Source organism: Hyperoodon ampullatus (genome assembly GCF_949752795.1).
Source record: "Hyperoodon ampullatus genome assembly, chromosome: 15".
Lineage (NCBI taxonomy): Eukaryota > Metazoa > Chordata > Mammalia > Artiodactyla > Ziphiidae > Hyperoodon > Hyperoodon ampullatus.
In genome coordinates this window covers 82,257,962-82,283,925 of record NC_136928.1, presented here as the reverse complement: position 1 = coordinate 82,283,925, position 25,964 = coordinate 82,257,962, and the positions used below count along the sequence as shown (strand labels likewise).

The 25,964-nt window shown below is 48.7% G+C and overlaps 1 protein-coding gene across 1 annotated transcript in view; it reads left to right on the top strand.

The window, feature by feature from the left end:
* ASAP2 (ArfGAP with SH3 domain, ankyrin repeat and PH domain 2) overlaps positions 1 to 25,964 on the top strand; it is a gene marked incomplete at its 5' end in the record, with an annotated part of 153,700 nt that overhangs the window by 105,677 nt on the left and 22,059 nt on the right. The window contains 7 exons of the mRNA XM_079720739.1: positions 3,459 to 3,562; positions 3,659 to 3,728; positions 9,140 to 9,227; positions 14,613 to 14,661; positions 14,739 to 14,905; positions 17,000 to 17,133; positions 25,200 to 25,294. Coding sequence (XP_079576865.1) covers positions 3,459 to 3,562; positions 3,659 to 3,728; positions 9,140 to 9,227; positions 14,613 to 14,661; positions 14,739 to 14,905; positions 17,000 to 17,133; positions 25,200 to 25,294 — 707 coding nt within the window. The remainder of the gene's footprint in view (positions 1 to 3,458; positions 3,563 to 3,658; positions 3,729 to 9,139; positions 9,228 to 14,612; positions 14,662 to 14,738; positions 14,906 to 16,999; positions 17,134 to 25,199; positions 25,295 to 25,964) is intronic.

Below are 25,964 nucleotides of genomic sequence, written 5' to 3'. Positions count from 1 at the left end.
GTTCCTGAAGATTTCAGATATTGAGTCTACCGCTCGTCTGGGCAGTTTCTGATTCAGCAGCACCCAGTGGCTAACACTTCATAAGGCCACACAGAACTTAAGACCATGGACAGTGCCTGGGATCGGAGAACTTGTCTGGATGTCATAGGACAGAGGATTTGTGGATACTGATGGAGTTTTATGAGAGCTTTCTGAAGGTCCATAAAATGCCTGCTTAACTTACGTGCTTCAGACATATAACAGTCTCCACGTGGAGGCTCACTCAGTTGAGTCTTAGGGTGTCCTTGGCTCTCCTGGAGAAGCACAGAATACGTGGGAGAGTCTCCAAGAATCCGGGCAACGTGGATGCCCCGGCCAGTTGCCTGCTGTATTGTTAGATGATGGTTCTCCTCAGAAAGGGAGGCTCTTTTCCCTTGAACTATATTCCATTCAGTTGAAATCTCAGTATGTGAAAGGGCCGACTTCATTTGTCACCCCTTCCCTTGATCAAGTGTTGTATGAAACACTTGTATAAACAGGTGAAGAAAGGCTATTCTTGTTGGGTCACGTAGAAGTCACCTGGAAGATGCTGAAATAATTAGTTCTAAAGCAGGTTCAATTTTATGTTACACAGATTATATTCCTTACAGATTTTAAATTCCATAGTTTCAGATTTGCTTGCATTTTAAAATTGATTCAAGAAATGCCTTGTCTAAAGAATAAAACAGTGATTTCATTCCTAACCTCTGGCATAGGGTCTGATGCTGTTGAAAAGAAGAATGTCCTTTATCCTGTTCATAAGACCTATGAAGCGTTCTGATTAATACACTTGGCATGAACACTTTTAGCAGTGTTGTCACATGGTTTCATCACTTATTTTGTGCAGGATTTTTTTTTCTCCCCGTATCAATAGACGTATTTATTGGTTGTGCAGTTTAGTCTTTTGACAGGTTTATTTTTAGTCTTTCACAGAGATTCAGATAGGTGAACAGTATTTTTCCATTTCCCCTCTGCTGCATACATTTCCAGTGATGTTTAAAGCTGGGTTTGCTCTAAATGTCTAGTGCTAGTATATACTGCCCCTTTGAGAGAAAGTAGAAACTGGGACCATCCTTATCCAATGAATGAGCTGTTTGCCCTAGTTGTTTAGAGGCATGAACTCCTTGTGGAAAAGGACATTTCTCCTGTTAGGGGGTCTGCTTGTTCAGGGTCTGTTGTCAGTTCTGTAATGGAATGCTTGAGCACATTATTGATTTCTCAGATGAAGGTTTTTTGGGTTTTTTTGTTTTTATTTTTTTGCTGAGTTATCCCATATATATTTCAGAGTTTGAAAAGTCAGTGCTAGACAGGCCATGTTCATGGATTGGAAAACTTAATATTATTAGGTTGGCAATACTTCCCAAACTGATCTACAGATTCAGTGTGATCCCCATCAAAATAAAATCCTAGCTGCCTATTTGCAGAAACTGACAGGCTGATTTAAAAATTCATACGGAAATGCAAGGGACCCAGAAGAGCCAAAAGCAATCTTGAAAAAGAAGAACAAAGTTGGAGGACTCATTCTTTCTGATTTCAGAACTTTCCACAAAGCTATAATAATCAAGATAGTGTGGCACTGGCGTGAGGCTGAGCATATAGATCAATGAAATAGAATTGGACCCTTACATTTATGGTCAGTTGATTTTCAGCAAAGGTGTTAAGACAATTCAATGAGGAAAGAACCGTCTTTTCAATAAATGATGCTGGGGCAGTTGGATAGCCGAAGCAAAAGAATGCATTTAGACCCGTACCTCACACCATAATAAAAAGTTAATTCAAGATGGGTCAGAGACCTAAATTAAGAACTAAAACGATAAAACTTAGAAGAAAACACAGATGTAAATCTTCATGACATTAGATTAGGCAGTGACTTCTTAGATGTGACATCTAAAGTACAGACGACAAAAGAAATAGTAGATAAACTGGACTTCCTCCAGATTAAAAATTTGCGTTTCAAGATTTTTTAAAAAAACGGTCAAGAATTCGGGTGGCTGGCTGTGGCTTTCGGATGAAGTCTAGGCTCTGACTCCAGCCCGCCGGTCCCTTCGGCCGATGGGCCCCCTTATCTTGGCTGCAGTATTTGTCCTCAGTTCCCTCCCTGGAGGATGGCCACGGCCACCACTTTCCTCTGCAGGCCTCCGCGTGTGTCCCTCCCCTTAGCCTCTGGCGGTTCTCACCTTCATCTTTAAAACTCACTTCTTCCAGACGCTCCCGTGGTTTTCTCCGTTTGACTGTTCATTTCTGGAGCCCGTGTATCCTCAGTTTGGATCATGTTGACTGTCGTGCACCGGTTCTTTCATTGTTTGGGCAGCGCCGAGGGTCCCGGGGGGTGGTCAGCTGCTCGACGGTGGAGTGAGGCTAGCTCTGGATCCTTGGGCATCTTCTGGTGAGGGCACGAGGCGCAGTGGAAGGGGCCTCAGAGTGCGAGGCCGAGTTCCCTTCCACCCTCCGCTCTGGCTCCAGCGAGCCCTGCATCTTGAGCAGGTCCCTTATTTTCATCGTTTCTGTTTCTTCTGTGACGGAGTGAACTGGGTCGGGAGCTCTCACGACAGATGGAGGCAGCTCTCAGTCCCGCCCAGTTGACCTGTGAACTCCTTGTTCATCTTTTGCTCCCCTTGTTTCCTTTGCCAGAATTTCCAGGGTTAGCGCTTCTGGTATCATCTGTGAAACCCCAGTTGAGCACATGTTGGACCCCAGACCCTGGACTTAGGCCCAGGGGATTCATTAATGGTCTTTGCCCTCAAAAAGCTGAAGGCTGGAGTTTCCCAGCGGTGGTGGACTTGGCCGTATTCTCAGCTGACCAGGTGGACAGTCTGCCCTCAGGCTGGAGCAGTTAGGTGTAGGGCCATGGCCCCTCTGCTGGGATTGATGGGGTCAGGAAGCAGATGTTCATATGTGTTACATAGCAGGTATTCACACACGTGGTCTCACTCAAGCCTTCCTATATTTGCTGCCCTTACTAGAAATTGTTTTCCTGTTTTCCCAGGAGGAAACTGAGACAGGGAGCTTAAGTAACTTGCCCAAAGTAAGAGGCAGAACATTGTTTTTGTGTTTTTTTTGCTTGAAAGCCCCGCCTCTTCCAACATGTAGCGTTACTGCCTTCCTTCTCGAGGACTGCTTTTGCCACACCAGGAGCTTCTTGCCACTGTCAGGGACTTAAGGCTAGTAAATAAGTAAAATCTCATAATTTCCAAATGGCTCATTCTTTCAGCCAGTTTGGGGATACTGGCATTTGTCATTTCCTTCTCCAGCCTGGTAGGTGGCATTTATGAGTTCCAAGATACGAATTTTATGTCCCTTTTTTGGTGTGTTTAAGAGGGGAAATTCTCTAATTTAAAAAGAAAAGAAATTTTTAAGGGTGTAAGTGTCTCTGTGTACTGCTTTTTAGAAATTGAAATCTGGACAGGATTAAAAACCACTAACATCTTAACTGTTTTCAGGATTCACAGCTTCGCCAGAGCACAGCCTATAGTTTACACCAGCCTCAGGGAAACAAAGAGCACGGCACCGAGCGGAATGGAAACCTCTACAAGAAAAGCGATGGGTATGTAGACGGCGTTGCTAGAGTTTCAGAGTGTGTTTGTGATCTCCTGTGTCCAAAATTTCTGAACTCTTTTTTTTTTCCCCATTTATCTGTAAGGATCCGAAAAGTGTGGCAGAAAAGGAAATGTTCAGTGAAAAATGGTTTTCTGACCATATCCCATGGCACCGTAAGTATCCTCCGTCATCACGGGCTCTGCTGTAGCGGGATGAGGGGATGTGGGCTGGAGGCCTGGTGAGGGGACTGAGGCCTGCGCTGCGGCACGAGGCGTGCATTGTAAACAAGCTCCCTGCTGAGAAGAGCCTGTTTGGGTGCCTGTTTGGGTGCCGCCTCGGTTTGGTGCCCTTGTTGGTGCTCCCCTAGCAGGGGCCCTTGCTGCCTCACAGGGTCAGGAACACCTGAGGAGCCAGGCGGTCTGTATTCAGAGGCCTGTGACTCCCAGAAACAAGCAGCAAACCGCTCCCCGGCTTTCTTTGTCTGTGGAAATTGAACATCACACTTGGAAAGAGTTCTCCTTTTCCATCAAGGGAAAAGAGTTTAGGTAGTCAGGAGTCTGGGCATCAGAAATCCAAGAGAAGAGAGACTTCAGTAATTTTATTGTAGACATACTGCACCCAGCCTTCATCAGGTTCTTTTTCTACGACCCTGTGTATAATTGCGCATGCAGGAAACTGAGCCAACATATGCTGAGCCAGTTGGAATACCAGTTGGAATAAAATGATTTACTTAATCTGGCTTTCGGAGACGAGGGATTGTGTAACCACAGTTACAAACACAGCCCTTTTCCACAGTGGGCTTTAGGCATATTATCACCTTACCTGGTGTGACGGGATCTGGTGAAAGCCGTGGAGGCTGGTAGATATTTTTTAAATGTCTGAAGGCAGAGTTGGTTGCTGTTTTGCTGAGAACGAGGACGCTGGTGCTGGCCTAGGTTCCTGCACCCCAGGCAGGAGGCCTGGCCCTGACCTCAGTCCCATAGTGGAGATGAGCCTCAGCCTTTGTCTTTCTTCCCCCGTCCCCACCAGCTCCCCTGTGACAGGCAGAGCTGGGCGGGAGCGCAGACAGCCTTTTCAGGGCCCTGGACAGAGGTCATGGCTCAGTGTGGTTCCAGAGAAACCCTGCCCTTGTCAGTATTTAGGAGTGAGGAGACAGAGTAAAGCCCCACCTGAAGGGTGAGCAGCAGCATGGACTGTGTTCCACGGGGTGGGGGTGGGGTCCCTTCCTTTTCACCGACTCTGTATGAGAAGGGAGAGAGACCACAGAACTAGCAGATACCAAGTGTCTGGAGGGACCTCTGGGGACCTCTGGCCTGGGGGACTGAACATGGCTCCTGCCTGGGCAAATAAAGGTCGTTTCTCTTTTCCAAAATCCAGCCTTCACTGGCCTTCTTTATGCTCATCACGTCCCTCATGGGGCCATGCAGTTAGGATCCTGATGTAATTTTTTTCTGTATGAACGTGTGTGTGTGTGTGTGTGTGTGACTGGGTATAAGCACTGTAGACTAAGAAAGGCAAATTGATTTAGTCACCACTCCTGTTTAAAATGGAGAACGTTAGACTGGATGAAGGCCAGGTTCCCTTCCTGCTCTAACACCTGCGATTCTGTGATTTGCTTTCGAATTGTATTCTACTCTGTTCTGAGTCAGGTTTACTGCCTCAGTGCGGAAAATCTCATAAAACAAGACTGGGTTTCATTTCATATTTGTTTACAGCTCTAAAGCCAGTTGGGATATTTGCTTCATTGGCGTGTCCACTAGACCCAGGGCCTCGGCTTAAGCCAAAGAGTGGTTCTCCCCCCGACCACAGAAATGACAGCAGGTCTGGTAATCCTTTGCTGACAGCATAAACTTTGGGTCTCTTCATTTCTGTTGCTTGAGCTTCCTCTCAAAAGACATGGAGGCTTAGTTTTCTTTAAGTGTTGATGGGTTGCCCCAGTTTTTGGCAGATAGTACGGTTATAACTAGCTTTACTAGCATGCGGAGAGCTCAGCTTGTCACGCCACTCGCATGTTGTGTTAGTGCTTCGCCCTTGGGGGGAATCCTTCTCTAGGGAGTCCCGCTCTCTGGACGCCGCCTCCTGCCTTAGCTGCCTTCCAGCCCAGAGGAGTGGCAGGTGGAGGCTCTGTCCCGCTGCCTCTCCTGGGAAAGGAGTGGGTCCCTGCGGCAGCCGCCTCTGCTGCGGCGTGCCCTGCATGCTCTGGGGGGCCGGATCCCGACACCCCAGTGCTGCTGCACCTACAGAGCGTTCACACACTGTGATGTGAACTAACCTCCACCGAGAAAGAGAGTGGAGAGATGCCGGTTTGGTTTGGTTTGGTTTGGTTTGGTTTGGTTTGGATTTGGCTCCTTTCGTGGCTTACCTGTTCAGCCAGCATCTCCCTGAGTATGTTTGTTAATTTACCGTCAGGAAAAAAGGGACAGTTTAGGACATGAGATTCTTGTATTCTGTATTTTAGCAGGGGGACAGTGATAGCATCTGGGATGAATTCAGTAGAAAGCCCAAGTTGGTATTCCCCGTTAGACAAGGCTAATTGTGTTTTCTGGCCCTGGAAAGAAGTTATCCTTGGGACAAAATGACTCTAATTAGATATCCTCTTTGCCAAATTTGTCACTTTGCCACACCGCCAAAGGCTGGAGACTGTATTAAGCTGGAAGAAATGTCTGTTGTTTCTTACAAAATCTAAAAAAAATTTTTAAATGATCATCAGTCATGCAGAAGGGAGACTAGAAACTTCCTTTTAAAAGCCTGACAACTTGGAGGAGAATGGAATGGCCTGACTAAAATGGGAGCTTCACTAATAATCTGTGTCTTCATGGCAAACACTTAGGGCTGTAGGGTCTGCTTCCTGCTCCTTCCTGAGCTTTCTACTAAATCAGGGCTTCTCAAATCAGGCTCTCAAGGAACACTGGTATCTGATGAATTAGATAGACCTGTTCTATAGCTGAATTTCAATGAAGACAGCATTTTCCCCAAATTGTAGCAGGGAGGGAATTTAATGGATAGAATGTTCTCTATTTAAAATTTTTCTTACAGCCTTGCTGTCAGCTAATCGTTAATCTGAATGGGCCAGTAGCAAGCAATTATTAGTGTAAAACTTGGAACAGCTTAAGATGGTCAGCTTCTAGGTTTTGTGGACCATTCTCACGGTTGTCCTTTTTGAATAGTAGCCACATTTATACCTTTATCGTTATTCCTACTTCACATATAGGCACTGGGTATTTTTCCATATTTTGTGGTGCATACACTGTGAAGTAAGAAATCTGTCTTTGAGGGTAGTTGTGTCTCAGTAAGAATGAACAACTTTCCTAGTAGCACAGGGAAAATGGAAGAAGGCAGGTTGGGGGGCAGGGGGAGTACTCACTCCAGTGTGGCTCTTTGCAGCACTTGAGATACTTAGAGGTAATCCTGGGAAGTGGCTCTGCTTCCCAGGAAGCCGTGGCAAGGGCAGGAGAGAGTGGCCGTTAAGAGCCTGGGCTCTGGGGCCGGACTGCCTTGTTTGAACATTGGCACCACTGCTCCCAAGCTGTATAAGCTCCATCAAATTATTTAGTCTGGGGCTTCCCAGGTGGTGCAGTGGTTGAGAGTCCGCCTGCCAATGCAGGGGACACGGGTTCGTGCCCCGGTCTGGGAGGATCCCACATACTGCGGAGCAGCTGGGCCTGTGAGCCATGGCCGCTGAGCCTGCGCGTCCGGAGCCTGTGCTCCGCAACGGGAGAGGCCACAACAGTGAGAGGCCCGCGTACCACAAAAAAAAAAAAAAAAAAAAAAAAAGTCTGTCGTGGACGGTATCTTTATCTATAAATGTGGAGTAGTTCCTGCCTCAGAGTGCAGCTGGGAAAATTAAATGAGTTAATTCATTAAAAATGCTTACAATAGTGCCCGCCTCAGGTAAGCACATAATAGGATAATAACAATAGCACCAGCAGCAACTGAGTAAAGGTAGCTATTATTATTCAAGATCATCCTCTTGTCCATGGAAGTTTTCTATATTTACCAAAGTACATCACCCCCTTTACTGCTCCTGCTTCTAAGACTTAGTGGGCACCAGCATTTGGAAGTAGTCCAGGAACATCACCTAAATGCACCTGTATAGTTGTGTGACCATATGAGGTAATGGAATAGGCACATACTTTTTATGGGCTGAACACTTTGGTAGAGTGCTTGGTTGCATTTGTGCTGTGGTCTCCTACTGTAGAAACGTATCGTTTGGTGTATTGGTTCCTGGACAAGCCAGTTAATTGTATTAATAAAGATCAAGAATAGGATTGATGGTACTTCTACTTGGAATGGTCAAGGTTTGCAAGATCAGGCAGAGCTTGGAGTCTTTGAATACTGGTTTCTGATGACCCAAGGGCATCTGTTAGGCATCGGCAGACTGCAGAACATGCAGTGATTTCCACATAAGAGATGTCAGCACAGCTGTGAACCAGGAGAGTCTAGTCCAACCCTGTTTATCCAGCTTCTGCTTGTCCCAGATTGCTGTCATCAAACCCAGTTGTTCACACTGCAAGGATCAGTCCTGTTTTAATGGAGGCCACGCTGCCTCACCCCTGGCTCTGAGCTCAGTGGAGAGGGGTCTATAAATGCAGGTTTGCCCAGATGTAGACGCATGTGAGTGTGTATCTCGATTAATCCCAAATCCAAGCTTTTACAATTTCTTGACATGGCTGGTGGCCACGGGAAGGGGTAAACAAGAACAATTGAACTCTAAGACATTTTATTTGGTCTTTCCTTTAGCGGCTTGGTGGGTGGGTAAGATAAGCCTTGCATACTTGAATATTTCTCCAAGATTTCTGAAAGGCGTTTTGCCATTCAGAATTCTTTTTTTTTTTTTTTTTTTTCTGAAATTATCTTCTGCCCTTTGCTTTTTTGGACTAGTTATGATAGTTTCTGAAATGGTAACAAAATAGTCATTTTTGACACATCTCTGACAAAGACGTATTGTAATCTCTTGTTACCATTGTGTGGAGGGCAGAAGGTGGGGGACATGTATGTGAACGAGGTGGGTTTTGTTGAAATTTATGTGACAGATGGCTGGCATTAAGGATTATGAATCTGTCATCTGTCATTTCATATATATATACATATATATATATATATATGTATATATATATATATATATATAAAATTTCTCTGTCATTTTTGTGCTGTGAGGTTACTTTCCCTGAAAGTGAGTGTTTATACTCAGGAAAACACTTTTAAGATCACCAGAAATTGATCTGGGTGCCCGTGTGCCCAGCTGATCAGAACAATGTCTCTGAGCTTTAGACGGGGAACATTTTGATCCCGGGGAGCCCACTGCCCTTGACCTCAAAGCTGGGCTGGCATCACTTGTTACCCCTGTCTGGGTGGGTGTGTGGGCCCCCCGTGTCCCTTGTAGGGAGGGGCAGCTGCCCCCTGGGAGCCGAGGTCCAGGGACGTCCTGTGATGTGCCTCTGTCATGCCTCCCACATAAAAACCTGCCTTCTGATCGCTATCTTTGCAAGCCAGTGAGAACCTATTCTTGCTATAGTTTAATTAGGAATGAGACTGTGGTTTCCCATTCCTTTCCATCCATCTCTGTTTTTTTGTCTTTCAACAGGCTAACCGGCCTCCCGCAAAGCTTAACCTATTAACCTGCCAAGTGAAAACCAACCCTGAGGAGAAGAAGTGTTTTGACCTAATTTCACGTAAGTTTATTTCTCAGACGCTGTGCTGCAGAGAAATTATTTTACACTCTCACCTAGGGCATCAACCCCCTTTCGGGCAGTGCATTCATTTAAAGAATTGGTTTTCAAAGAGAAAGCCCTTTATTTCTGGTGACTGCGTGCCTTTTACCTCCGCTGGTGATGGTCTGCTTGCCGGTCTCTCGATCCGGGGCTTGAACCTGCGGACGGCCTTGCTCCACTCGTGGGACCTGTAAACCTGGGCACGTCCTCTCAGCTTCCCAAGCCTCAGGTTTCCTATTCGTAAACAAGGAGATTATACTAGATCAGCCCTCAAGCCTAAAGATCCCTTCACTTCACTATAAAAAAGGACAGTTCTGTCATCAGAGCTCCCCTAACTTGAGCGCCGTTAGAACTGCTGCACCACTGATGTGATGAGGCCCCTGGCAGAGCTCCTGAAACTCTCGGGTTGAAATCTACTTGTCTTCCCGCCCCAGAATTAGTGTTTCTGCTCCTGTGCTGCTCGTCTTTGTGGCAGACCCAGAAGAACCACCACAGAACCATCCATTGTGGCGAGTGGCCTCTCAGCATCACCTAAGGAAGAGGGAAAGGGCGAGCGATGCCTTAAAGAAATGTGATGGCCTTTTGGTCTTGGCAGTTTTCGGTGGCAGGGTTACAGTTTGGGGGAAGGAAAGGGCCAGCTCCCCTTTCTTTCAAAAGGCAGTCACTGGGGATTTAGGAAGACTCCAGACCGTGCCTTTGGGAAGATGAGTGCTGTCTTATTTGCCCCAGTATCCCGAGCATGAGGTGGCTGCTTTTTAACCTGTGTGTTGGGTTGTATTATTGAGGGTAGGAAGTTACTATGTAAGTTAATGCTCACAGCAAACTTAGAGGAAATGATTACCAGCTCCTCTGTGCTTGGGGAGGAGACAGAGGCCCGGGCTGGTGCCTGTTCTCATGCACCTGGTCCAGAGGTCCGGGCCGGTTTCCTCTTCTCATATGGCCGGTCCAGAGCTGCAGGAGCACGTTGAGCAGTGTGATATGTGGTTTGGGTGCTGTTTGTTCTGATCTTCAGCTTCCAGACCGATTTGCAAAATAAAAATTGACTCTCTCCGGCTTCCAATCCTGTGTCCCTGCTCAGTTTCGTCAGGCCCGGCTTCCAGGCCCATGTCCCTGCTCAGTTTCGTCAGGCCCGTGTCCCTGCTCAGTTTCGTCAGGCCCGTGTCCCTGCTCAGTTTCGTCAGGCCCGCAGGTGCATGTACCCTCCTCACTCTCAGATCCTTCACTCCCTCAGGACGGTGTGGAATGTGGAGGATTGCCCATGCTTTAAAATGTGCCCCTGGATGGCAATAAAAAGTGACAGTTAAAGGGAGACAGCTTGGGGGTCGTATGTGACGTCAGCTAGTGTCTAGGGGACACTTGGAGGGCTGTGGCCTTTCCGTCTTCTGAAGCACTAACTCACGAGAAGTGGCGCATTCCCCTCCAGTAGCTGATTGGCGGTTAGTCACGGAGTGTGAGTTCTGCGCACGGGGAGGTGGGCCCACACACCCTCGCTTGCCCCGGTTGCTCCAGCACCCCTGTGGGGCCCCCATCAGAGACCACATGTGCAGAAGCATTTCTTTCAGGCGTGTAGATGACTCTGCAGCCTCCCAGCATACACATTTGAACAGCTGGCCAGGCCCCGAGGAGAATCGGTAGGTGTGAGCGTGCCTTGTTGCTACAGGCGTGAGTTACTGCAGGCATCTGGTTCTGTGCTCACGCTCTGGCCACCTGACATTTGCAAGATTCCATCAGTGTCTTTGCTCTGTTGCCTGACGTGATAAATACCTTCGGTCAAGAGCTTCCAGCCTCCGGTACCCGGAAGGGCTTACCGAGTCTGGTCCTAGGCACTGAGTCCACTGTCATCTTTGAAAAATGCTCTCATCTCTTCTTGCCACTGTCTTCCAGTGGGTAGAATGAATCCCGGTCCTACACACTTGTCATCCTCAGCTAGTTTTCAAGAGGTGATGCTGCCCTGGGAGCATGTGTAGTGGCAGTGCTTTGTTGCAGCGCTATGTGGGTTTGGGTCATTACAGAGAAACGTCGAAACTGGTCAGACCCCCCACCCCCACCCCAGGAACCATCAAGGGAGACACTGCAGAGCGAGAAAACCGTGACCTGATGAGCGTCCTGAGAGGTGGGGGGGCCTGGCTTCGGGTCTGACTCTACCTGCTCACCGGGCTGCTGGGACACACACGTATCCCCGAGACACCTTTGTGCTCGTGAAACATCTGGGTGGCTGGAGAAATAAAAGTCAAGCTGTAGATGGGCAGCGAGGATGCTCTTTCAGGTGTGAGTCTACCAGGCCCCGAGGAGCCGCCCCTTCCTCCTGTCCCTCAACCTGCAAAGCCAGCTTGGAATCACCCAGAGAGCCCGGGAGGAACAGGCTGACTGCTGGCTTCAGCTGTTTCCCTGCAGGATCCTCCTTTACCTATCTTTCCCCCAGACAGGGACTCCCCGCCCAAATCAAGCCATCAGTGGGCCTGGCTTCTCAAGGAGGACATCCCTGTGGCAAGGCCAGCCCTTCTGGAGCTTGTCCAGTCCTCTTGCCCTCAGATTGACCCCACTGTTTACGAATTCAAGTCCTGAGCCATTATCCTCAGATCATGTAGTCATGCCAGGTGGGGTGAGAGGTGTAGGAGAAGGTGCACATGATCTAGGTCAGTTCCCTGAGTGGGATGGACCCACAGGGTACCTCTCCAGGTCCACATGGAGGGTTCGTGGTTGGCTGGAGCCCGAGCCTGGGGCCGAGAAGCAGCCCTTCCCAGGATACCGTCGCAGCAGGGCTCTGGAAACCTCCTCTTTTCTCCTCCCTCTAGTTGAATCTGCTAGAAACTGTTCTTGGTGTAAAGGCATCTTGAAAGAGTGTCCATACGAGGGAATTCTTTTTTTTTTAATTTATTTTTTATACAGCAGGTTCTTATTAGTTATCTGTTTTATACATATTAGTGTCTACATGTCAATCCCAATCTCCCAGTTCATCCCACCACCACCACCCCCCACCACTCTCTCCCTTTGGTGTCCATAGGTTTGTTCTCTACATCTGTGTCTCTGTTTCTGCCTTGCAGACTGGTTCGTCTGTACCATTTTTCTAGATTCCACATATATGCGTTAGTATACGATACTTGTTTTTCTCTTTCTGACTTACTTCACTCTGTATGACATTCTCTAGATCCATCCACGTCTCTACAAATGACCCAAATTCGTTCCTTTTGATGGCTGAGTAATATTCCATTGTATATATGTACCACATCTTCTTTATCCTTTTGTCTGTCGACGGGCATGTTGGTTGCTTCTATGACCTGGCTATTGTAAATAGTGCTGCAGTGAACATTGGGGTGCATGTGTCTTTTTGAATTATGGTTTTCTTTGGGTATATGCCCAGTAGTGGGATTGCTGGGTCGTATGGTAATTCTATTTTTAGTTTTTTAAGGAACCTCCGTACTGTTCTCCCTAGTGGCTGTATCAGTTTACGTTTCCACCAACAGCACAAGAGGGTTCCATACAAGGGAATTCTTATTTGGAAATTTTCACAGAGAATTTCCCCTGCTTCTCCACCATTCACGTGTTAAAATGCAGAATTGGCCACAGAAATGGGTTGCTCCCCCGTCTCCTTGATTTTCCTGCGGCATCTGTGTCTGGTCTGACCATGAAGTGGCTTCAGGGTCTTAGGCCTGATGTTAGACCTGGTCCTCTGGTGCAACCTGCCATGGTCATGGCTTCCCGAGGACTCTGAGATCCACTTAGGGTGGATGTGGACCTGCCCCCTCCAGCCCTCCCGCAGGTAAGGCTCTGCACACCAGGTAGAGTGGGGGCAGGGAAAGCGGCCTCTCTTCCTAGCACCCGACCACTAACATTTGGATCACAGGATTAAGTTTATTTTTCTGAACTTGACACGGGTCTCTCTTTTTTTTTTTTAAGTAATTATTTTATTTTTGGCTGTGTCGGGTCTTAGTTGTGGCATGCGGGATCTTTCATTGTGGCATGTGGGCTTCTCTAGTTGTGGCGCAGGCTCCAGAGGGCGTGGGCTCAGTAGTTCCTGCGCGCTCGGGCTTAGTTGCTCCGTGGCACGTGGGATCTTAGTTCCTGGACCGGGGATGGAACCCGCGTCCCCTGCATTGGAAGGCGGATTCTCAACCCCTGGACCACCAGGGGAGTCCCTTGGCACAGTTCTCTGAAACCCTGTTCCTTTCCTCAGTAACAGGCTGGGGATAGAGGGTGCGGGGTGTCCCCTCTGTGTCAGGAAAACAGGAAGGAAGAGGATCAGAGCTGGGGTCAGAACCTGACCCCTCGGCCGCTGGGTGCGCTTGTTCCTGCCTCTGAACCTCTCTGGGCCTCAGCCTCCTCCCAGTCAGCTCACCAAGAATCATCCTAAGAACTAAAGTGCTTTCAGGAGTGTAAAAGCTGCAATGTTCGCTCACTTTGAGGGGCACAGGTGTTTATTGTGAACCCCAAGGACAGTCCCTGCCTGTCACTGCTCTGCCATATGCAGAAGTTGGATCTCCTCCCTTTTTTTTTCCTTTTTTGTTTTTTAAATTTAATTCTTTTTTACTTCGTTTTTGGACTGATTGTAGGCAAAGAATTTCTGTATATCCCTTACCCAACTCCCCCTAATACTGACAGCATAGTACAGGTTGTCAGTTACTATTTAGTACATAATATCAGCCATATCTGCAACTGTCAAAACCAGGAAATTTACATTGGTGTGATGCTATTAACTAAGAATCTTATTCAGATTTTACCGTTTTTTCCACTAGTGTCCTCCTTCTGTTCCAGGGTTCTCCCCAGGATTCCACATTGCTGCTGTTATTTTGCCCTAGTCACGTACAGTCTATATCAGTTCTGTATCTTTCCTTGGCTTTCATTACTTTGATACTTTGAAAATTATTGATCAGGTTTTTGGTCATACGTCCCTCAGTTTGGGTTTCTCTGATGCTTTCCCACAATTGGATGGAGGCCATACACTTTGGGCTAAGAAGGCCAGAAAGCTTGTAAGATACTCGCTTTAGATAAGGCTTTTACTATTCAAAGGGCCGTAACAGTTGGGGGGCCAACTCTGTAGCAAGTTAAAAAAAAAAAGCTTTTGAAAGGATAGTGATGGTTTTCATTGAAGAGCTTCAGTTTTGGAAGTTGCTTCTTTTCAGACTTGAATGGAGGAACGGAGCTGGCTCGATAATTTGCATCAGAAAGCCACAGCTCCCAGGCGAGGGCTTGTAAAGGGCAGGAGGGAGTGCTTGGTTGTATACAAATCATTGACTTCGTGGCAGAGTTTAGACTCTTCCTGAGGTTAATTACAAACCACTTTCTTTTGGAATTGTGTATGGATTACTGTCCGGGCTCACAACTGATGAAACCCCTCTTGCCGTGCAGATGACAGGACATACCACTTTCAAGCAGAGGACGAACAGGAATGTCAAATGTAAGTTGTTTGGGGGTGGGACCTTGGAAGGGCAGTTGTCCTTGGGATTTAACACAGCGTCACTGTTATTTTTCTAGATGGATGTCTGTGCTGCAAAACAGCAAAGAAGAAGCTCTGAACAATGCATTTAAGGGAGATGACAATACGGGAGAAAATAACATAGTCCAAGAACTGACAAAGGAGATCATCTCCGAGGTCCAGAGGATGACAGGCAATGACGTGTGTTGCGACTGCGGGGCGCCAGGTGACCCAGCCACCCCCTCCAGCTCTAGGACGTTTAAATCCTGTTCCGATTCACAGAAGCCAGTCACTGATTTTCCCTTTCATTTCAAACACCAAGTTCAGCGCACCCCAGCCTGAGCTCACGCTGTCACACAGATGCTTACTGAACTGTGCGAAGACTAAGTGGGGGAAAGGGTGGGAAGAGGCCTGCCTCCGGGCCCTCAGAGCAGGCCTGCGGGGAGAGAGCCCCATAGAGCTGAAACGGTTTAAATGCTTTTTGAGAAATGAAAACAGAAGCACACAGCGAGGGTGGAACCAGGGTCATCCGGTCATTGTATTGGCTCCAAACTGCGGCTTTTTCCGGGATTCAGTCCGTCCTCCCTTTGTACCGCTTTGTAGAACTTCTGCAGCAACTTTAAGGCGCTGTCTAGTCTGTGACCCTGGAAGAGCCACTTATTTTGTTAGATGTCAGTTTCCCTTTTTGGAAGATGAAGGGACCAGTGGAGATTGTCTGTGAGCCCCAGCCAGCTGCCACATTCCATGAAATGAGGTGTTTATTTCTGTGTTTTGATCAGGCCTACTGGGGTTTCATTTTCAATGGACATAAACTATTGTAGATTTTAACAACCAGTATTTTAAGCGTTTAATGAGCTGACTTATTCCGGTAACTCAGATGGGCCGGTGTTAGGGGAGCTGTGAGCTGCTTAGGGTGGCCGTGTGCCTTTTCGTTCCCCTCGTTCTGTGACAACTTCCATTTTTAAAAAGGCCCAACGAAAATAGAGTGGACAGTTGAGATGTGCCGTGGGTTCCTGTTACCCTGGAGGCTGTATTTGGGGGTAATTTGAGGAATTACCTCATGGGGTCTCGGACTGTTAAAAACATACCTTTGGCAGGAGATGCTGCAGGGAGTGAAGGTAGCGAATTGTGCTTTTTCCTAGATGAGGACAGTGTAGTACTTGGACTTCGGAAACACTTATAAGGAATCAAAGCTATGACATTTTTGTTTTAAAATGCTAAAAGACAGTCTGAGTGATATAAAGCAGTCTAAATGTACACTCATACCCACCAAAAGCGTGACACAGCCGATTCGGTAGAATAGGTCTAGTGAAGTGGAAACACCAGTGCCCAGGAGCATTTCCGAACTCAGATAAAATGTTTATAATTTGAACATTTAAAAAATAACTTTGCAATCAACTAGTGACCAAGGTTGCAATATTTGCCTCCTATGAGTTTCTGAGGGCAGCAAGCAATTCTAAAGAGAATTGTACTTCTGGGCTGTGATCATGTCCTCAAGAATGTTTTATTTTGAATTCCGTGTTTTCAGTAAATTCAGCATCATCCGTCAAGCATTTCTTGAATGCCTACTCTGGCACTCGGCTAGGAGGCTTCGCTGGGCAAGTAAACATGCGGTGCGGGTGTGGGTTTGAGCCCAGATGAAGGCAGGGCTGCGGTCGGGCTCTGCAGCCTCAAGCAAGGAAGGCCCTTCACCTCTCTGAGCAAGATGGTGAAGACACCTGCCCTGTGTGCCTCCAGGCGCTCTTGTATGTGTTAAATGAGAAATTAAGGCAAAACACCTGTAATTTCTGAAGCTCTCACGCTTTGAGCTATTATTGCTACTATAATTGCTTCAACTCTGTGCTGAACAGAGCATGGCATCAGCACATAGTGGGTGTTCTCTGCCGGTTATTAGCATGTTTGACATACAGACGTGTATTAAGACCGTCCCTCGTGTGGTGCTAGACTTTGTCCCCTTTGCTGGTACCATCAGGTTGGTGATGGGGGTGGTCTGTATCCAGGGACCTTCGGCCACTAGAGGGCGCCGTGTCCTATTTATTCTTGTACGGACAGCCCTGCCCCTGGGGAGTGCTTAACAAATGAATGGAAGGATGGGGAGGTGGAGCCCTAGGAAGAGGAGGGAGACTAGATACGTGCACGTGTGTGTATCGTGTGTAAATTGGTGGTAACTAATGGTGAACGAGGGTTCCAGCTGCATGTAGGATCCAAAAAAAAATGCTGATGATGCAACAGAACTCCATGTTCAGTAACTACGCAAGAAAAAAGTACTGACCCCTGCCCTCCCCTTACGAGCTCCCATTTTCCCCATTCTCTTCGGCAGATCCTACGTGGCTCTCCACCAACCTGGGCATTCTGACCTGCATCGAGTGCTCTGGGATCCACCGCGAGCTGGGGGTCCACTACTCCAGGATGCAGTCCCTGACGCTAGACGTGTTGGGAACGTCTGAGCTGCTGGTACGTTTCAAAGCCTTGATTTTGGAGGGAAAACAAATGATCTGAAAGCTAGGTTTTCATTTTGGTACTCGAATCCGTTTCTTAAAATTCCGCTGGGCTGGTAGCTGTTGATATTGCCAAGTGGATTTGGGCAATTAGAAACTCATTGGTAATTCCTCCTCCTCAGCTACTAGTATTACAGTTGAGGGTTGCAAAGCTTTATTCTTTTTTTTTTTGGCTGCGCCGGGTCTTAGTTGTGGCCTGCAGGATCTTTAGTTGCAGCATGTGGACTTCTTAGTTATGGCACTCGGACTCTTAGTTGCGGCATGCATGCGGGATCTAGTTCCCTGACTGGGGATCGGACCCAGGCCCCCTGCGTTGGGAGTGCGGAGTCTTACCCACTGGCCCGCCAAGAAGTCCTACAAAGGTTTATCCTTTATTTTTTTTGCGGTACGCGGGCCTCTCACTGCTGTGGCCTCTCCCGTTGTGGAGCACAGGCTCCGGGCGCACAGGCTCAGCGGCCATGGCTCACGGGCCCAGCCGCTCCGCGGCATGTGGGATCTTCCCGGACCGGGGCACAAACCCCGTGTCCCCTGCATCGGCAGGCGGGCTCTTAACCACTGAGCCACCAGGGAAGCCCCAAAGGTTTACCCTTAAATGAATAAAATGAATTGAACTTATAAAGGAGCGTTGAGACTGGTATGAGATTCTGGAATAGGATGGTGACAGAGTCCAGTTCACCCCAGTCATTAAGCAGGTGCAGAACCCATAGCCCAGAGACAGTAAAGGACTCATTCTTCCTGAGTCATCTGCCGAGTCTGCGGTGCAGTCACTACCTGGATTAAGCCTCCGGTGGACTTGTCCTCTGTCTCTTATTGTTGCCTTTTGGGAGAGATACTGGTATTTGCTTCTACTGCCTTTGTTTCTAAAGAAAAAAGTGTTTCATTGTTGGTTGGGTGATAACACATAAGCCATGCAGTGTATTAGGGGGTTGAAGCATTTCCTGTAAAGTGACTTTCAGAGCGTTGAGACTGGCCCCACTGAGGAACAAGCATATCACACATGGGCGGTGCTTTGGGGCGCCTAAAACATGAGCTCTTCGGACTTTTCAAAGTCTATAACTGCCGATTAGAAGGTAGTATTCAAAATTGTTTCTTGAGGTGGCTGAGCATTGGACAGTGACTATTAAGTGGATATTGACTGCCATTGATTTTAATGTCAAGAGCAATAGTCTTGGCAGAAAATCAGTTACTGTGGTCAGTAGATCTCTCAGGGGGCCGTAAGTCGTACGGATGACTATTCTGGATCCAACGTGCCTAAACTTGTAATGCATTTAGAACTATCTTGTCAAATCCTTCCTGTCTTTCCAAGGAGTTCGTTTACGGCCTTGAGAGACAAAGCTGGGAGAAACTAGAGTGGATTCTGGTAGCCCAGTTTTAGTAGCATCACTGATGAAGTACTTCAAGTTTACAGCTAAGCTAGCCTTGTCGGGACCCAAGCAGTGTATTCTTGGTTACACACTACAGTTATCGTTAATGTCATAATGCATACAGCCTCCATCATAGAGCTGTGTGTGTGGGGGCGGTATCCTGGGTAATTGGTGATGGCATAGATTTGAAATTCTCACAGTATATTTTCAGAGAAACATAAATTACTTCTCAGTGAGCACTGGTAAACTACCACAGTTGCTGTACTGCCCTGGTGGGTTTTTAAAAAACAATTGGAAGTGTTAAGTGGCTTATGCTGAAGGTAATAATTGTTGATTTTGTACGAGGCCCTTCTCAAGGCACTTAGCGGAGCACTTTGTGGTGTCTTAGCTCATTTTGCTCTTCACTCCCTGTGGCCCTGGTGTATTATCCCCATTTTACAAAAGAGGAACTGAGGCTTAGAATGTTTTAACAAGCCCAAGGTTATGTAGTTATCAAAGCACCAAGTCTGGGGTGGAGGCCTCTCTAATCTGATTCCAGAGCTCGCACTCTTAACCCTTGAGGACTCTCCCTGTGGAGAGCATTTAAACATCACGGCCGTCCCTCCTCATTCCCCATCCTCACACCTGACAGATGTCTAGCCGCCAGCTCTCTGGGAGGGAAAAAAGCCCGGCTTTGTAGTCCCAGTCACGTGATGTAAATGCTGCCACCGTGGCCATTTGCAGGCCATAGTGTGGATAGCTGAATGTGTGGTGGGAAAGACCGCACACATTATGTAGTAAGTTTGCCGCACAAATACAACTTCAAAAACAGCATAGTAAAATAGTTAGGAAGGGATGAGTTTTGAGTATTACTTTGTTTTTAGTACAGTCTTTTTGTTTTTCTGAGGCTGCACCACGCAGCTTATGGGATCTCAGTTCCCCAATCAGGGATCGACCCCTGGGCCCCGGCAGTGGAAGCGGGGAGTCCTAACCACTGGACCACCAGGGACTTCCCTAGTATAGTTTATTTGATCATGAGTTTACATAATGTAATTTTTAATAACGGCTGTTTAACAGCTGGCTTGTGTAAGCTGGTAGGAGCCTGATCCTGACACATCTGTTATACCTGCTTAAATGTGTCTCAGAGAGAAACACCAGAGACGGTTGGAAGGAGAATGTTTCCATTTCAATGAAAAGATGAGCTGGCTTCTGATGCCAGGCTCAGATCTTTGTTTCTTCTCCTGGAGCCTCCGTCTGTATCTCTGTCTGTATATTCTCCTAGGCGTTCAAAGTTTGACCACCTCTCAGCCATTATGGAGAAATCAGGAAGAGGCTGCTTAACTAAGATCTGCAGATATTTCTGATGTCTAATCTCTGCCATAGCTTTAAACTCTCCCTTATCTAAGCCTCTTGTTCTGAGTGGTTATCAGAAAAACAAAGGGCAGAGGCCTGAATCACGTGGGATTTATCCCCGCCCCCTCTGTGCCCCTGAACTCGCCTGTCCGGCCACTCACAGGAGGCAGACGTCACCCCCTCTCACCCCAACCCTGTTACTGCGGGCACGACACCACCTCCAGACCCTTATTCCTCAGCCGTTTGTTAAGCAACAGGTGGAGGGTGTGTGTCAGGTGTTGTCAGTACCATTTGTAAAGCATGAGAATTTCAAGCCTTTTTAGAGCACCTGGTTCTTTTATTTTGCTTAGTCAGATGCCTGAACAAAAGATCTCCTGAAGGCTTGACACACACACTGTGTGTGTGTGTGTTCAGAATTACATCCAGCACATAGTGAGAACTATAAAGTATTAGCTATTATTATTATCGTTGTTACCTTCTCCTCCAAGATGATTTGAACAAAATCCTTCCAGAAAAATCATCTGCGTGTCCTAATGTGTGAATCCTCAGGGAGACCCCACCGGGTTGACTGCTCTGTTTGTGAACCTTTCAGGTTCACAGAGCAGTGGTGTCAGGGTCTTGGGCTGGTGTGTTCATCAGAATACGTTTTCTTGGGCAGCACATGTTAATTAGACCCCTTGTACCCTATTAAAGAGGTAAGAGGGTGAATTGGAAGATAACTTGCTGTCGTGTCCGAGGTTGCAGCCCGGACAGGGCTGCTTTCCAGAGCAGAGTCACAGAGCCACACACATGGATGTGCTGCGACAGGAGAGGGGGTTTTGCACGGCCTGCTGGAGGCAGCAGATACACGAGCAGGGATTTTCATTTCCTGGCTGGCACTGTGTTCTAAATAGACAGATGCTCACCCCGTAAAGTGCAGCTCCTGTCCCCCCATATGGTCTCACCGTGGTCCTCGTGACAGAAGTCTTTTGCTTAATTCCATAAAGTGTTTTCTGGCCTGAGGTTTGTAAACAATTTCCCCTGATGGTATGTCGTGGCGGTTTCACCATTTCCTTCTTAATTTGTTTTTGTTTCAAAGCATGCTTGATTCCCATGTCAACCGAGTGGGTTTCAGCAGCATCCGTGAAGGTGGCTGGTCAGCAGTCATCTTTCCTTCCCTTTGCCTCCTGCTTCTAGAATCACTTCTTAGTCAGTGGAAAGAAACTGGGGTAATTGAAGTGTTAATTTGATTAGAGTTCAGGGAAGCTGTGCCATTTTAACTACTCTAGCATGCACCAGCCTAAGATCCTTAGATTTTAAAGCAAATCTGCTTTCAGAAAACCTCCTGATAAGCATAAATTTTAAAAAGATAAAGTTCCTCCTTAACATAGAAGATTACTATTTCAGTTCTGATTTTCAGGTCTTACATAAAACAGTACTGTTGGTACGAGGGTCCTCGTATCATATGATCAGTCTCACATCGTAAGTGAAATTAGTAAAGGAAATTCCAGTATTATGGAACTGAATCTGAGTCAGTCATTTAAAAACCTTCTTCCGTCAAAGAATAGGGTCCGAAACCCCCAGGAGCACATGTTACTGACTCGGGCCTGTTTTATGACTTTCTCCTGCCTCCTCATGAAGTCGTTAACAAGCTGTTAAATAAAAAGCAGACCGGCCTACAGCTGGATCTGAGAGAGGGAGTGGAGAGGAAAGCCCTCAGAAACCAAGAGCTTCCTCACAGATCATTCTGTGGTTTCACCTGGGTCCAGAATGAAGCCACTCAGGCTGCAAAGAGCAGCAAGAAATGTAGAACCAGCTACCATTTATTGAGTGACTGTTATGCTTCAGGCATTGTACCCGGTCCTTTGTCTTCTCTAACCTAAACAAGAACCCCATTTTAAAGGGGAGGCCAGAGCCTGTGTTCTGTTCTTTTTTCTTAAATCACAACTCTGAACTTTTTTTAACCACAAACCCTCTCAGAAAAAATTGAACACCAAAACATATACATGTATGTGATGTATAGTTGTACTACTTACTAAGGAGTATATTATATACTTTGTCAAATATACCAAAAGCAGAATGTCTAGAGGCGCAGGTGAAGCACGACACACGACTCTTTTTGCGCACCACAGGGTATTTTTTCGTGCTCCGGTCTTTGGAGGCAGCAGCTTAGGGCTCACTGCTGTCTCTTAGCTCGCCTACCAGGGTCAGGTTCCTTCACTGCCCCGGGCCTTTTTATCCACCTGTATATTAAAGATGTGCCCTGTGCTCCAAGCCTTCCAGCCGCCTGGGACCTGAGGGGGCCCCATAGCTAACACCCCGTTTCCCTGCATGCATTTGGAACCGCTTGAGAGAGCGAAGGTCTGATTTATGGTTGAAAACAGCGGAATCGGCGACCTGGTCCACACGTGTGGGGGCAGCCAAGCCCCAGGCGCCGGCAGAGCGGCACACCCGCCAGATGCTGCCTCCTGGGGGCGCCCGTTCTTCTGAGCCTCTCGGGCAGGGAAGTCGTCTCTCTCGCTGTCCGCTTCTTTCCTCCGGGTGCGTGAAAACAGAGGAAGACAGAATGTCACAGGAACTGGTGACCCTCCATCTGGAAACATGAAAACAGGGCACAGGAGGTTCCCCATCCTCACCCCAAACTCTGGAAACAATTTCTAGAGAAAACCTATGGCCTCTTTCTGGCTCAGGGGGCCCCTCAAGGGTTGGTGCTGCAGATCTCCAGGCATGTGTGACTCCTGGTCCCCGTCCTCAGGGCGCCTTGTGCGGTGAGGGAGACGCACACAGGGTTTCATTCAGATTCGGGGTGTGGGGGAGCAGATGTCTAGACCAGGTCCCTGCCCTGCTGCCGGCCCCTGGCCGTCTCCATAGCGCTCAGTCCAGCCCGCATCACGGTGCCCTTCTTTTTCATTTTCATTCACCTCTGTCTCGTTAGACCGAGCCCCTTGGAGCAGGCCCATGTGCCAGGCCCGGAGCCCAGCCTGCCCGAGGGCTCCGCGTGTGTCCTGGGGCTCGCTTCCCTGAGGACGCGGCCCCCGAACACCCCAGGGCCCCCTGTCAGCCTCAGTGCAGCCCCACGTGCCGGGGATGGGCTCTGAGAGTGGAGGGCGTGCGTGTCCGGGCTGTTGAACCAGCCCTCCTGCTGCCTGGGCTCCTGCCCGCGCGGCCTGCTGGACCGCACATTTTCTTGACGTGACCGTGCAGCCTCCATCTGCAGGTGCTTTGCTTTTGTTGATGGTTCCAGAGGGTTCTCTGCAGGCTGAACTATTCTCTGGAGCCTGGTGACGCTGTGAGGCGGCATATTTCTCCATGTTGGACGAGTGTGACGCACGGCCGTGGTGGCTCCCCGGACCAGCTGTCCCCTAGTAAGCCAGCCAAGCCCAAGCAGAAGGGGAGCAGCTTTCGGATTCCAGGGAATCCTCCTCCTCGCGCCCCCTCCCATCTGCTTGCAGACCGGGGAGCTCCGGGGGGCAGGCGCTGTGGCTTGTCCTGTCACTGCCCTGCAGATAGCTAGGTTGGGGTGCGGGATGGTGTCCACGTTGCTCTGAACGGTGGGGCCTCAGCGTGGGCCTGGCTCTAAGCCGGGGCCCCGACGCTGAGGTGCAGGCTGGACCTGGCACCAGGCGCCCCCGAGATCGTCGGGGCGTTGGCTCCACGGTACGCCGGGCCCCCTGCTCTGCACCACCCTGACGGGCAGCCCCGTCTCCAGGCAAGTGCAGTGAGGCAGCCTGGGGCTTTGCCACCTGACGTCGCCTTGAGGCCCCGGGGCCAGGGCTGAGGACCGAGGACCCAAGGCAGGGCTGCTGAGAGCTCGGGGCTCGGGGCTTCCAGAAGCTCTGTCCACTCGTCGAGCACAGGGAAGACTTAGGAAGGCTCCCGCCCGCTTGTCAGGCTGTGGCTGCGCGTTTCCCTTGTCCTTCGGCCTCCCTCAAGGTCCCCTCTTACTCGCCACCAGGAAGTTCGGCCCTATCTGGCCCAGATCCCTTTGGCTGTTGCTCCAGCCGGTCCCCCTGGAGCGAGAAGAGGCCACCGGGGCTCAGCCTTTCCTCGCAGAGAGTCCCACTCAGCCTGTGTCCATGTGACTCACTGAGGGCAGAAGCACCAGCAGTGTCGCTGCTCCCACAGCATCGTTTTCTATGTGGAAATGAAAATGTTCTCTCCAAAGCATTGGGCCCAGTGCTTCCATTTGGTTTCTTTGTTTCATTAGATATTGAAGAGTCCTATCTCAGTCAGGTGCTGAGCTGGGTGCTGACGGTGGGATGAAATCCGTGCTCCTAAGGATCCTGGTCACGCCAGATCCGCACATCCGTTCAGGAGCGTGCCAGGGCGGCCTGGCGTTTATCTCGTACCTTCTGCACCCAGCACAGTGCCTGTATCAGTGAGCACTGGTGAAAACCTGCTCATTTCTGACAAGTCAGAAGGTTGATCGGCAAGTAAGGACCTTATGTTGGAACAGATACACTTTTAGTGCTCTAGTTTATTGAATGCTTTTACAGAAATTATCCCATTTTATCATTATTACAACCTGGCAAGGTAGGTAGGTAGGTATCTTCATTTTATTATTAAAAAATTGAAGCTCGGGGCTTCCCTGGTGGCGCAGTGGTTGAGAGTCCACCTGCTAACGTGGGGTACATGGGTTCGAGCCCTGGTCTGGGAGGATCCCACATGCCGTGGAGCAACTGGGCCCGTGAGCCATGGCCGCTGAGCCTGCGCGTCTGGAGCCTGTGCTCTGCAACGGGAGGCCATGACAGTGAGAGGCCCGCGCACCGCAATGAAGAGTGGCCCCCGCTCGCCGCAACTGGAGAAAGCCCTCGCGCAGAAACGAAGACCCAACACAGCCAAAAATAAATAAATTAATTTAAAAAAAAATGGAAGCTCGGGTAAACTGCCTTGCCTGTGGTCACAAAGCCACGAAATAGGACCACAATTTGAACCCGAATCTTGGCTTCCTGGCCCAGCGGCCTCTCTGCTGTATGAGCCACCCCCTCGTTGGTGTAAGTAAAGGCTGTTAGATCTGTTTCAGATGGAGCACAGGTTCTTTTTGGGGGGTGGGGAGAAAGGAAAGAAACTCTAGCTGGACCGAGTTACTGCTTCTCCCTGTCCGTGGAGGCATTCTATCTAGGGGACGTTTTATGAGAACACTCCTCTGTAAGAGGCATGCTGTTTCTTATCTCTAGTTTCATGGGTACCTTTGGGGTTTGGGTTTTGTCCAGCTTCATTAAAGGCAAACCACTTTATTGCTCTGTTTCTTAGTGGCCATTAAATAAGTCATCAGCTGTGTGAGTCGTGTGTAGCAGTGGAAGGTATTAATAATTGAGTACCCTGAAATAGACTTTTGTTTTTGCAGCTTGCCAAGAATATTGGGAATGCAGGCTTCAATGAGATTATGGAGTGTTGCCTTCCAGCTGAGGACTCGATCAAACCCAACCCGAGCAGTGACATGTAAGTGTGGGGCTGGCTGTTCTCGCTTTCTGAGCGAAGGTTGGCCTTGTCCCCGGCTCCCCACCCCCACCCCCACCCCGCCCGAGGCAGGGGAATAAACAAGCTTGGGTGCATGATTGTTGCTTCTTTAGGGAAGAAATCAGCCTATGTTGTTTATAGAGTCACTTTAGCCTTTTTGGATGTCCAAGTAGAAACTTGGTTTGGCAGCTTTTCTTAGGAGCCAGAGGAAAGCGGATTTGCCAGGGGGCGGGGGCCGAGGGAGTCCTGAGTGGCGCCCTCTGCTGGTGGTGTGTGGGCACCACCTCGCTTCTGCCTCAGGGCAGGGGAGTCGCTCTCCCACCTGCCTTCTCTCAGTGTGAATTCTGAGCCGCGGGGAGGGTCGGTTGTCCTAGATACATGATTATGTCCCGTTCTGTTTCCCAGTGCAAATGTCGAGGCTGTTGTTTCCTTCAAAAAGCTTTTCTTTGTTTCTGTTTTACTGTGGACACAAAACCTGATCAAGAAGCTTTCGTGCCTCATCACGCGTCCAGCTGGCCCGCTGAGGCAGAGTTGACCACGAGGGTACTTCCCGCCAGTCTAATCAAATAAATCATAAATCACCCAGATCACGCTGGTCCTTGCGAGGGAGGCGGGTGGGAGACCAGCGAGCTGGTCAGGGCAGTGCCCGGCC